This window comes from Gavia stellata, chromosome 11 (assembly GCF_030936135.1).
Source record: "Gavia stellata isolate bGavSte3 chromosome 11, bGavSte3.hap2, whole genome shotgun sequence".
Classification (NCBI taxonomy): Eukaryota; Metazoa; Chordata; class Aves; order Gaviiformes; family Gaviidae; genus Gavia; species Gavia stellata.
The window spans coordinates 11973658-11987507 of NC_082604.1; the positions used below are offsets into that span (position 1 = coordinate 11973658).

A 13850-nucleotide genomic window follows, 5' to 3' on the forward strand; every position below is an offset into this window, starting at 1 on the left:
AGTAATCCGGAACTGAAAGAGGCAGGAAGGGCAATGCAGTTCTGTGTTACTTTAGAATTGCCTGGTGTCCCTAGATTGGTTTGCACCTGTACTCACAGGTGTGATATGGGGGATTTCTGCTTAACAAAAATGGAGAAAAATTAGTATAATGAAATATGTACAAATACTGCTACATAGTTAAAAACTGGAATTTGACTTGCTGTGAAACCATCACAAAGTAAAAAAAAAAAAATTCTTTGGACTGCAATTAGGAAGTAGATTTCCTTTTTTTTTTCTTCTTAATCTTTCAGGATGGGTTATCTTCTGTTGCCTTTTCCTTTATGATTTTTCTCTTATAATGTACTAGTGAGTCAGTGAATGAAACATCTGTAGTAGCTTTTGGCTTTGAGCTCTTGTCCTATTTTTATGCAAAATAGTGAGTGACTTGAGGTTTCATAGACCTAAGCATTGGCCTGAGAGGCCATCTGGGCTCCATTTCTGACTCTCCCTAGATTCACTGAGTGAGTAGCATTGCTTGTCAGGCTAAGTTATCCAGGTTTCCTGCTCGAATATGAAATACTTTCACATCTGGTGTGATTCACAGCACTGCTGTAAAGTGTGCTGACTTTGTACCTCATAAGAACTTCAATAGTACTCTAGGTACCATCATTATAGGATTACCTCAGGAGACTCCTGAAGCGTGCTTTAGTAAGGACTGTCACAGTGGAAATCAGATTTGCTGTATTGTTTCTGTCCTTTAGACCTCTCAATCCTTCCAGTATATACCTCCGTGAATATACAAGATTCTTTTTCTGGAAAGAAACCCTTAGTGTGTATCATGCAACTTCTCCAGGACAGAACATATATTTACAAGACGAGGCCAAGGATTTCCGTGTAAGGATACAATGTGTACTTGGACTCTTGACGTGTGGTTTTTATACCTCTTGAGATTCAAATTCTCTTCTGAATAGGCGAGGAGGATAATACTCATACCCACTCATGTTTTAAAAGTGGCATTTTGTGAGAATTTCTTTTTCGCCTCCTTCCACGTGATCACTTGCATTTCCTGGGTAGTTAGTGAAAGGATATGAAATATATCCTCCTTGGCTATATTTGCCAGTTTTCTGCACTTCACTGTCTAATTTTCAGCTGAAGCTGGGAGGAGGGCACAGTATCCATCAGCCAGACCTGGCTTCACTGCAAATTGTTTTAATTAGTTTGATAGTCCAGCTGTCTAATTTAACTGTGTGCTGTTAAATGCTGTACAGCTGCAAGTTGCTTTCTGAGGGCCTGTTCCTCATGATGACTGGCTTTAGAGTGGGTTTGAAAAGTTTAAATAGTGGCATTATGAGTTTGCTCATACCTTGCGAAGACTTAGGACTGGCTCTGGCTTGAATTACAATTCTTAAATTGGCTAGTATGGGTGTGCTTTCCTTCTCAGCTGGCATTTGTTCTATTTCTTAAGTAACTCATGTGAGCTCTTTATTTCAATGGAGTAGTGGGGTTTTATCCCCTGACATTTTGAAAGTCAGAGTGCAGGATTCATGGTGGCATTCCTGTGCCTGTCTGTCATGCAGCTCTGTGTGAAACTAGACAAGAGAAACGGTAAAATCAGCCTCTCCAGAAGGGTTACCTGCTGAATTTAATGGGATAACTGTAAACAGGTGACCATTTTTAACATAGGCCACAATAAAATGGTTAATTTACTGAAGATGCTATGAAAATCTTCAGTGTTATGACAAAATGGAGGATGATTGTAGTTTTTCAGCTTCTAATATCCCAACATTAAAAGCACCCTCAACAAAACCAAACTAAAAATAAAGGTTTTAAATACTTATTTTTCAGTAGGTAAATCTCCTGTGTTTGAATTAATGTATCTACAGGCTGCATACTGCTCTTCATTGGGTGGGTGGTAGAGTCAACAGCAGGGTGGAAGGCACCTTTCCCTGAAGCCTTCTTGCAGAGTAAGAAGGTCAGCGCGGCAGTCCTGGCTGCGAGCAGTGCTGCAGCAAGTGCTGAGGCAAATGTCTGCTGCTCCCATGGGTGGCCTCTGATGGCCAGGGCATCTCCCGAGGCTCGTAGGGTTTGTCTTATTTACTAAATTTGTGGTGCATCTCTTTCAAGTACTTATCCAGCTCCCACTTGAACCTATGTACAAGTTTTGCATTTGATAAAGTGTCACCTCTTTTTGTTTGCTTTGAATCTGGCTTGTGTGAGTTGCATTTCTTGGGTCCTGGCTTTTGTATTGGTAAAGATAGTGAGCAGCCACCCCCTCCACACCCTCATGATACTGACAACCTGCATCATGCTCATGTATACAGAGAGGCTGAACTGCACACAATTTTAGGTAAAAATCTCAGAGTAAATTATATGTAGTATGAAGTTCTCATTTATGTGTAATTAAAGCTGACTTCAATTTTTTTTGTCCTTTTTTTAATGGTGGACAAGTCCTGTTCTGATTTACTCAGCTAAGTGTTGGTTTCCTTTTCTGTTTTATGGTAGAAATACTTTTACACCTAGACAGTAGGGCAGTAAATATCTGTGCAAACTTAAACAAGCAGAAGAAACTCCTGACCTTCTGTCTCCTGAGCCCCCTGCCCACTTTTGCACTGAAAGCAGCTGGAGTGAGCACTAATAAGAGGTTTGGTATGTTGGAAGTTATTCTGGGGTTAATTCTCAGCAATGAACGTATAATTTCTCTTTATTTTACTGTGATACTAAGAATGTTGTGATTAGCCTTGTATCACTTGAATGAATTGTGGAACCTGAGTAAAGCCATAGCTTTGGTACTGAGGTAAGACCTGAAGCTTGCTGAAACTTGTTTTGGTTAGGGCCATGGGTCAGATTTTTCATTCAGAAACAGAGCTTTGGGAAGCTACAGGGATGGCAGGCAAATATTATTTAATAGGTCAAAAAAAACATAACACATTTGTGAACTTTTTAGGAAGGCAGAGAGGACACACATTATAACATAAATTTATTTCTGAATAAATTGCAACATTAAGAACTACTGTACAGAGAAACTGCATCACACTGTTACAACTCTGACATGATATTTGTGCTTTGTAGGATAAGTAAACATTTATTCTATCACAGCAAAAAACTGTATACTGACAACTAACTGTATTTGGTTTAAAAATAAATACACTTTCCCATTTATTAACTCAAACGAAGCACTTTAAGTCTATAATACTTGGTGCTTTTTATTAACTTTCAGCCTCAGAAATGCTGAGCGTTCAGAGTTGCCACTCATGGTGGGAGTTATGGATGTTCAGCAATTCTTAGGAGCAGGCCCAGTGACTGCACAGTTACGCTCAGTGTATGCAATAAACTGACCTTTGTCTTGACAGTAAAGCGACCTTCACTGTTTTGTGTATACTGCAGAGTAGATCTAGAATTACTCACGTTGTTTAATGTTCCACACTGGATTTTGATTCACTAACAACTTGTATTTCGTAACAAATGAGTGATGCAATCATGCAAGTTTAGGAATGGTTTTAAAGATAAAATTGAGAGTATGGCTCTTTTTCATAAGTTATTTAAAACTACTTCAAAATTTTCAAAAATATTTAGTGCAAAAGGATAGGGGTTTTTTTTCAAGAAATATTACAGAAGCATATACTGTTATATGGAAAATAAACCATCTCTTAAATATTTTATTGGGAAAAGCAGGCAGGTTTTCTGTTACGCTATTTGGATAGGGAGAGATGAAAGATAAATATTTTCAAAGAAACAAATCGCAGAAAAGCTGTGATGTGATAAGTTATATTTACCTCTAAATTCAAAACCAATCTCTTTGGCAGAGTCAAGAGAATGTATCATTAAGTGCATGATACTAACAGATCATCTCAACAAGACGATACCATAGTATATCTTATCAAACAGTTCTATAAATGTTATAGTAATGTAAACTATCACATATAGTCCAAACACTTATATCCAAAATGAACAAGTATGTCTGCTGAAATCTTAATCATCATGTTGCTTTCTTGTAAGTTACAAAATTAACATTAAGATTTTAATGATGAGATGGTACTCTTTTCAGACATGCATTTCTTCACCTTATTAACAATTTATTTGATTAAACGCAAATGAAAATAGTATTTTTTTTTCACTGCTTTTAACTGATATGTAGCATGTTATGTAGTGCTTTAAATAGAAGCACTTTAGGTAACAAATGTACTATCATTACTCCCTCTTAGCAGGTAGGGACACTGAGGCACAGAGGTGAAATGACTTGCCCAAGGTCACGCAGCAGGTCTGTGGTGGGACGGGCCTGCCCTGACTCAGAGCTGTGCTCAGGGATGTATGAGGTGTAACTATCCTGAACTGCACTGCCTCCAGGTGAAAAGGAATGAGGTTTTTAGGAGGGGTAACTGAGGGTCTAGATTTTATTTCCTTGAGAAGACAACAGGAATGGGGAACAGCTGTGCAAGAGAAATAATCACATGGAAAGAAACTAAAATATGTTTTCAGCAGCTTTTTATTGTGTTGCCTGACTGCAAAGTTCTTAAGTACTCAAAAGTTTTTACCCCTTAGCAGAGTATGGGGATTTTTAAAAAAAAAAATATTATTTATCTAGGGACATGGGTGTCTCCAGGCATCCTGGAACACACTCTGGTTCTAATAGTTACACTGTACAAATACTGGTGTTTTAAAACTGAATGTTAGTGTACTATCCCATTTTAGCTCATTGATTTAATCAAATTCATGAAAATGGAACATATTAGTTAAGCCTTTACTGTGTAGTCCATCAATTCAGAAGGCTAAAAATCCATCCCCTCCTAGTACGGTACATCCTATAGCACAATATGTCAAAAGTCCCTCATGATACAGAAAGATAGAATACACCTTGGTTTCACTTTGCTCCTTGTTCAGTTGTGGAACGGACGTGTGCTCTTTCTGTAGAGTTTGTATAGCTTTGCTCGTTTTATTCGGTGATGTTCGGAAATCAGAGCGTTACACAAACCACTGCTTATTTAAACTGGAATAAAACAAAAATGCTGAATAGGTGAACTTTCTTAACCCAATTCGAGAAGCCAGTCAAACAGGCTTGGTGTCATCTCTCTGCCTTCCTCACTGAGCTTGTAGTACTGCACCACAGCATGAAAGATATCCCCCACTTTCCAGGACTTCCGTTGAACTAACTGCACGACATCTAAAAACTAAATAAAAAACCAAAACAAAGCACACTTAGGATTTGGTTAACATTTTGCTAAGGTTTTGTTAAATGAATACACACAAGCTGCTCTAAGACCATCCTTCTAAATGCACTGCTGTATGAGGGAGTGGACACAATTCACTGCACAGCAACATAAAGGTTCTTTCCATTTATAAAAAATTTCTCAAGTTCCACAGCTCCCCGAAGACTGGTCGGATCTCATGATATTTTCTAAATTAGCTGCTCTCATCAACTATTTCTTATTTATTGCAATGAAAATAAGAACAGTGAAAGTGAGCTTGATAAAGGATCACAACTTCCCTTGCTATCGACAACTCACTGTCAAAATAATGGGGGGAAAAAAAATCCTCTTCATTACCATTAGCTATATTTTAATTTACATTTAATTTTATGTATTTCCATATATACATCCCACAGTATTTTAAATATTCACATAGTACTCGTGAGAGGGAATTCTGGGTAAACTTCTGTCACATGAAGACGTTTGCCACAATTGTGTTTGAATCATAGAGAGGATCTAGATTTGATTTTTTTAACTTCCAGATTAGCCAGAGATTAAATATATGTTCTTAAGCAGCTGTAAAAAATCCTGAATTTTGTCCACTTTGTACTTAATAATGGGCTTCTCAGTGTCGTACATCTGGTCTCATTTTTTTCTGAAGCACATAAATGAAAATCAAAGCTTTTCATTTCTTTGAATTTCACAATCAATATCTAATTAGCTTGCTCTTTCTACATTTCCAGTTTTAAACCACACAAGAAAATATTGTGTGTGTCTAGTTAGTGTGGCTGTTTGCTATTTACATACTGAAGCCTAAACTTTTAATATGTATTTTAATGATATTTAATAGGCACGCGATTTCCAAGAGCACTGTTGTAGGCAGGATGTGCTTCATTATTCTCTAGTGTATTTTTGCAATTGAATTAACTGTTTGCCAAAGCACATGGGTAAAGCTGACAGCTGTTTCTTTAATTAGATGCAATTTGGACTGTTGCTGCTGAATGCATTTTAAATTATGTTTATGATTCCCAAATGCATGTACTCAAGAAAATCAAACAATATCTCTGCTACTCAAAATGATCTTCCCATAGACATTATTTTAAAAGACCAAAATACTGATTTGTGACACTTTTTTCATTAATTGATTTGAATACTGAGACACTTTTTCTGAGCCTTAAGGTTTGAGACGTTCTTGCTGACCGTGGAAAAGGGGCTGTTTTGCTTATTCCTGAAATGTTGTAGGTGGCATTTGGTGGTGTCTACAACGGAGCACTAACTAATCATTCAGGAACAGAAACAGTCTGCCCTTCTTGTGGCCATTTTGGACTTCAGTGTTGTTCTTGGTGCTCTGGCTTGGACTAATACCTCAGAAGGTTTCTCAGTTCTGGTAGTTTGTGTCTGTCTGCCTCTCTCTGCAAACAGACTTCTGCTTTCAAAATGGTGGTTGGCAGAGGCTAAGCTATACCTGAGCAGGAGCAAAAGAGTACTGGCACACATAGCACTTTTTTATTGCTAAGCCAGGGGCGGTGCTTCATAATTTCCATGCAATGATGCAAAATATTTCAATCAGTCTCATTTTCCAAGTAACATATGCGTGATTGCAAATATGGCTCCACGGGAAACACTGGTTGGACACTGCCTGGGCTAAAACTGGGTAGTAATAATATAAGGAAATGCCTACACAGATAGGTCCATCCTGCCTATCCTCTGAACTTTCCATCAGCTCTGGTGCAGAAGCCTTGTAGTCTTGGGATATGAGACACTGAACCTGAGCTAATATAGGTTATCTTTATTTTGCAGTTAGTCTGTTCTGTCCATTTGAGCAGCGAGCCCATTCCTTGGTGAGCACCAATCTTCTGCCAGCACAAAGTGCCTACAAAGCCAGTGCATTTGGCCAAGATAGATCTCGCATAAATGGAGGAGGAACCGTCAGGCCCCTGTGGTACCCTGCTGTATCCCCAGCTGTAGCAGTTTATGAACAGCCATGCACAAGTTCAGACCTGCCTGAGGCTGCCCTAATCACTGTTGCAGGCAAGGCAGAACCTGCATAAGGACTAAGGAATTTCAAAGCTGAAAATCTTAAGTACAACTTGCGGCTCATGTCATAGTCAGCTCTTACTGTCACTGAGCAGCAGAACTTTGTATATGCGATGTCTACACTCGAGTGATTTTTATTTTTTAAGCTACATGTTTAAACTCCATGTAAGACATCTGCAACCCTTCAAACGCAGCCACATAAAGGACTCTTTCTGTTAGTTCTGCCTTAGGCATCGATACTTAATGCATCATTGATGTGAAAAAGTGAACAGATTCATCAAAGCATGTTATAGAGGCTTTGGAGAAAGTCTCATGGTGATACTATATTTTGTGCCATGGACATACTACTAAATGTCTTCTTTCACATACCTTAAATTCTGACACATTTAATCCTGTCCTCCCTTTCCGTAATAAACAGTAGCATTGCCATCTTGCTGTAACGAAGATGTTTTTGCATCAGGTTTTAAGCTCAGTAACTTCAATAAATCATAACTGGTATTGTGATTAAAGTGAATTAATAGTATGCCCAATTATGTAAATACTACCTTTTCAATTCTGTTTTCCTGAGATTTCTTAAAATAGATGGTTGGAATTCCAAGTTCAGAAGCGGCTATCCACTGCAGGGTGGCTCGCAGCTCTGCATCAGGGCATTCTGGTTCCAGATCAAAGTTTATCACCAGTAGGTCCTTTTGACAATTGGCTGTTCCCACTGAAAGCCCAGAAGTACTTTCTGAAAAAATAATCCCAACAGTGACTGTGCAATTACTTGTGTTAACTTCAAATGGTATGCTTTAATTGATATGGTGCAACTTACCCTCTGTATTTTCTGTCTGTTCTTTAAGGAAAACCTTTTCTTCTACTAATTCACTTAGAAACAAACAACAACAAAGCTTATTAGTGATATTTAGAAACAGTCTACAAAATTGCTTCATGATGGATAAACTTCTTCCTCAATGTAAGACCTAGAAAACTGCAAGAAAAAAGTTACATAGGATGAAATAATAAAATGTGGGATGTATTTCAATTATTTAATTTGTAAATCAGGAAAAGCTATGGGAAATGCAGTATTATTCCTGTAATAGGATGAAGTACTTGCACTGGTTGCACTGTGTATTACACTTCACCAGGATCTGTGTATCTTTACAGTTTATGTAATGACAAGCAAATGACATTATGGTAAGACACAGCAAGTCTCATAACCTGGGGGGAAATACTGAACTTCCAATGTCTGCATTTTGCAGTGCTATACTCCCTGGCTGAACCTTTTCCAGTCTTGCTTTCTAGTTTAATTTCTCATAGTTAAATACAATCATAACTATCAATGACTTCAACTACTGCTGGTTTTAAATATATTAGCTGTTTGGATAAACAAATTCTGTTTATGACTTGCAAAAATTTCTAAAGATCTTAATTTCTTATGTACCATCTCTGTCTTGTTAAACTACAGGAAACAAACTCCTGGCATGTGGTCACTGCTTCAGCTTCCGTTTCTGAACACAATATCCATGCTTATGTACATGTGGCAGGAGACTGCAAATTCACTATTGATGTCACAGCTATTGTATTCGTTTCATCACTCCTAGAGGGATAGCACTTATAGTACACATTTCCAGACTGTCCCATTCTGTCCTCAATCAGGGGGAATGCTGCAAGTGTAAGATTTTGTTTCTAGCATGGGAGGATGCTACCCTTATCACCCTCATTCACAGGATTTCAGAATCTTCGCCCAAGGCTTCAAAGAATTAAGATTATGTATACTCGTGCAGTGGTTACTGCGAGATGTGAGAGGAAAGAATAAAATGGCAGCATGCAACGTATGGTTTGTCATGACTTAGAATCACAGATGCTTTAATAATTTCCTTCCCATCAGATTTTTTTCCAGTTTTCTGTTTGAACAGCAGATGTATTCTGTGCATTGACTTTGATTTGTGGATGTACAAACTTCTCATGCCTATTGGCTAACACCTGAGAATAGCCCCTGAAAGCTAATAAGCGGAGTTTATTACCCCTTTGGATAATTTATCCCTTTGGCCCTTGGAAATATAAGGGAGAGGGGTCATCTTTAGGAATGCGCGTGGGAGGTATTACTGCCTACTGTGAAGATGGGAATGTTTTAATAAGTTTTCGAATCAGCAGCTGAGAGACAATGCATGTAACTCTACAGAAATATGAATGCCCAGATTCCTTACAAAAAATGAGCCTCTTGAAAGCAGGACAGTTGTAGCATAGTGTGGTAATGAGCTGTGAAGATTTTCTGATGTCAGTTACTTCACAAAGTTCCCATGTACAATGCGTGATGTACAGTCCATACACTTCTGCAGTGGCCATGCCCTGACTGCATCATGACATTCACCAGCTGGCAGGTTATACCAGGTTTCAGGGTACCAGAATCTTTAGGCAGGTACTTGCACATCTCTTGATAATTTTATTGCATGCTCAGTAGAAACATGCCCAGAAACAATAGGTAAGATATACTTAGAACCAAATTATTGTTATTATTTGAAAGAATGCTATCATATTTTTTCCCTTTGACTTTAATTGATCCTTATTTGCTTGACCTTACTTGTTCTTACAGTAAGGTTTTGATAATATTTGAAGTTATTCAGAGAAGAAAGGTCACACAATGGGAAAGCGATACCGCAGAAAACTGTCTTTTAGGCAGAGTGGTTGGTGGATCCATGTTCTCTTGAGAGATCCACCTGGGTGGGCTTTCCTGTAATCTTTTACTGTCTAGTGCTGTCACTCTGCACAGACAACTGCATGTGCTTTTTTCTGAAACTAACGGCAAGCTCAGCAGTAGGTGCAAAGCAGGGCTTGGCACATCTTAGATGGCATAAATGATTTGCAGTTAAAATAAGACTAAACATCAAGTCTCACTTCAGTGACTACTTACTTAATCATAGGAGAAGATGGCATGTTCTCCTGATAAATTTCCAGGTCCATAATGCCAAGACTGCTAGTTGTACTGCTGTTGCCATTGCTGACAAAGCAAAAGTTTAAATATTAGTGCCAAGCTGCACTGAACATGTCTCCATACTTTTTTTTTAATTTATTTATGTACAAAGCAAAGTGAGGAGGCTGCCCCCTGTTATGCAGAGTTCCACAAAATCAGTTGTGCTCAGCCAGTGGTTCCCAGAATGAAGAACACTGATCTGCTCAAAATAATGAGGCTTTTATTAAAATAGTTCTAGATGGAGCATGTATCAAGTGATGCTGTAAACTGGAGGGAAAAAAAAAAAAGTGGACTATCTTTTTGTGAATGGCTTATGCAATGAATGTTTGACCTCAAACAAAAAAACAGTCCTTGAAAAGAAGGATTATCAGGTACAGAGATGTCCTGGAAAAAACCTGCAGCGATTCAGATACCTCTGAACATTGTGAGTTATAGCAAGGCATTTGGTTGCCTGTTATACTACTTACCTGCTGAGTGACTCCATGCAGTTTCAGTGTATTGCATCATACCCCAAATACTATCAGGGATCTGATGGAGCCCACAAGTATAGTGATGGCCCCTCATGTTTCTGACTACTCTGAAAGACTGAGATTTTCATTAAAGCCAGTGCTGATTGGGACCAGTAATACATAGAAGTATTCTCTTTGGCTTCTTCACAAGAATGAAGTAGTACATCTGAGAATATTTGGAAAAAATAGTACCAGTTCACTTTATAACATTATTATAAATTTGACAGTGAATATTTATGCAGATACTGTAATAGTCTGATGAACAGGTTGTGAATTTGATGGCTGCAAATCAATTAACACAAACAAGTTCTGTGTGGTGAGTCAATTTGAACCGCTTGATTTTTACTGGAAAAGCAACTAGTAGTATTTTTCCTTATGTTAGAAAGATTGACTAGACAGTTCCTTTCCTCATCAAGTTTTTCTGAGTCAGTGTCAGCATGCCATGCATTCAGACTTGCTGTAGCAATTTCTGTTTCAATGCAGAGCCGAAAGACACAAAACATTAGCTCTCTCAGACCAAGGACTTTGTTAAAGATTGATACTGTAATAAAGGGATGAATGTTCACCCACACTGACAGACAAGTTTTGTTCAGTATTTTTTCAACTAGCCAACAGTGCTGTCTGACAGAACCTCTTTCTCTTCTCTGCTTTATTACCATACTGTCTTCCCTCCCTGTCATCTTAATACCCAAGAGAAAGATGTAATTACTTGACAATATTTTAAAACCTAATCTAAGAGCATGTGAAGAAAAAAACCTTGCTCAGTTTGAATTTGTGACAGGGCTGAAGTCAAACTAACATCACTTTATATAAACTCTAAGGACTAGATAACACGTTTAAACGCATGTCCTGACGTGAATAGGAACAAAAAGCAGCACGCTGCAATGGGAGCTCTGGAATTTATGCCAACTCAGGGGAACTCGGTCATCCTCTGTCGATCTGCTCCCCTGTGCCGGTCTAAGCAGACCAGGGCTCTATCTCTGCTCTCAGTGCACAGAGACCTGGTGGGAATAGCAGTCTTATCAATCTCAGCTAAAGAGATGCCAACATAAACATTATGCAAATAAATCAAAGGAAAGACAGTAGCAATTAGCTTGTCTGATGGCCCTTTCACTGTAGGACTGAGGCACTTGAGTGGTGCTGGGAAGTTTTTTCTTCATCTGAATCTAGCTGCTCACCAATAATAAAAAGATGTGGCTAAGAACCAGAATGTGGCTAATATTTTTTCCTTTTTTAAAAATAAAGATATGAACTCTGTCATCAGGCTTTCTTTACAGTATTATGAATAAATCTCAAGCTGTTGACCCTCATTCCTAATGCATGGTAGTCAAGTCATTGGCTTGGTTGATTAGACCATATAGTATACTGAGAACAGACAATATGGGTACCTCAGGGATCGCTCGCTGAGTTGTAAGTAGCTACTTGTGTCGTCAGGGTTGTCCTCATCATTAGCTAGCTGGGACCAGCTGCCAGTGCTTTCTTCACTGCTGCTGAGATGGTTCAGAAATTCTCCAGCTGGTTTTGTCTCTCCTACGATTTCAGCATCTGGTCTGCTCTGAGGACTGTTGCTGGTAGGGTGATAAGGAAGGCATGTTGATATTGTAATACAAGCAAACAAACTGGCGCCACCAATCTTCAGGCAATGCTGCTCATTAAAGTCAACCAAGCTGCAAAATTATACAGATGCAAGAGACTGGACAAGCTTATAGTTTATACACAAAGTCCAGCTGAACATAAGGTCTGAGATGCTCCTAAAAAAGGATCTTCTTATGACTGCTATAAACAAACACAAAACAAAGTAGGCCTTATACTGAAATACGCATAGAAAAGGTTTAACTTGTACAAAAGGAAGTGCTGACTGCATAGGCCTATTGCTTAATGCGCTTCAGTCAATCAGTGGTTGAAATACGTGGCATATGTCAGTGCAGAATGCACTAGCATTTCTTGGAAATATATATTGGCACTAAATCCCTGTCATACTAATCCCTGTCGTGAATAAGTTTCTTGCCAGGATTTTCTACTCTGTTAGCCTTGCAGATCCAAAAGAGGTCTAGAAGTAGAAGCAGGAAATTATTGTGGGTTGTGAATCACTATGACTCCTAGCTTTCTGTGTTTCTTAGGATCTTTGCTGCTTACGTTGGGGAAGGTCAAAAGTATTCTTTTCCTAAGTAGGTGTGCAGCAGGTTGTTAGAAACCAGACTGAATATGGAGCCCAGACTGAGTTTAGAAAATACAGGGTTAAGAGAAAAATCTTCACACTTGATATGTGTCACACGCATATAGTTATATGACACATATATATACACACACTCCCACAAACGCACAGACAAACAAAAATTAAAAACTGTGTTTATGATAACTTTTCAGAGCCAAACTGGACTTTGTGAGACTTACCGTGGGACTTTTGATATGCAGGCAGAAAAGTATATAATAATCCAACCCCCCCTCTTTTTGGATGATAAGAAAGAATTAATTATATCACTGCAGTGCTAGAATAACAGTTAAAGCAAAACTGTAGTTTTGTTGTATTTACTGGATAATCTGCATTTGCAGCTTTGTGATTAAAACAATGTAATGTGTACTGGCAACCCTCTGCAGGTTCCCTCTAGAGAAGTTCTCGCCTTCAGACTTTTATCTGTAGCTATGGCTGAGGTGCCCTGTCTTCAGTTAGAGCAAGAGATGACCCCAAAAATTCTATTGCTCCCAAGTAATTAACTTGATTAAGAATATACTGAGACAATATCATTGTGGATATCTCCTTTTGCCATGCTCTCACTCTCAGGACAATGAGAAGTTGCTGCGTTAATGCTGGGTGTTAGAGAGAGAGGCAGCCTCCTGTACAGGGAGAAAGGGACTTGTTTGCCTGAAGGCCTCTGCTCTACCAGGCAGTCAACATCTGTCAAATAACTACGCCTGTCATCCCTGACAAAACTAATCATATGTAGTAACATGAAGGCACTGAGCAGCCAGGTCGCAGGGTCGTGGTGTTACTCAGATTTTTAATACAGGGCAGGTAGCACCTAATACTTGGTCCAAAACACGGGAGATTTTTGTGGGTGTTGTTACTTGGCATTTTGGGTTTTGTTTGATTCGTTATGCAATTACATCTCAGATTAGCGATGCTTTGAACTGACAGTTCCCTACTTCTGAACAGTTGGTTGGAATGGTTTCTGTGTATCTGTGACAGAA

The 13850-nt window shown here is 38.7% G+C and overlaps 1 protein-coding gene across 1 annotated transcript in view; it reads right to left on the bottom strand.

Moving 5' to 3' along the window:
- Positions 1-5000: 5000 nt before the first annotated feature.
- The window catches only part of SPHKAP (SPHK1 interactor, AKAP domain containing), a 53636-nt gene continuing 44786 nt past the window's right edge, over positions 5001-13850 (bottom strand). The window contains exons 7-10 of the mRNA XM_059822893.1: positions 12050-12328; positions 8014-8066; positions 7745-7929; positions 5001-5144 (exon numbers count right to left, since the gene is read on the bottom strand). Coding sequence (XP_059678876.1) covers positions 5001-5144; positions 7745-7929; positions 8014-8066; positions 12050-12328 — 661 coding nt within the window. The remainder of the gene's footprint in view (positions 5145-7744; positions 7930-8013; positions 8067-12049; positions 12329-13850) is intronic.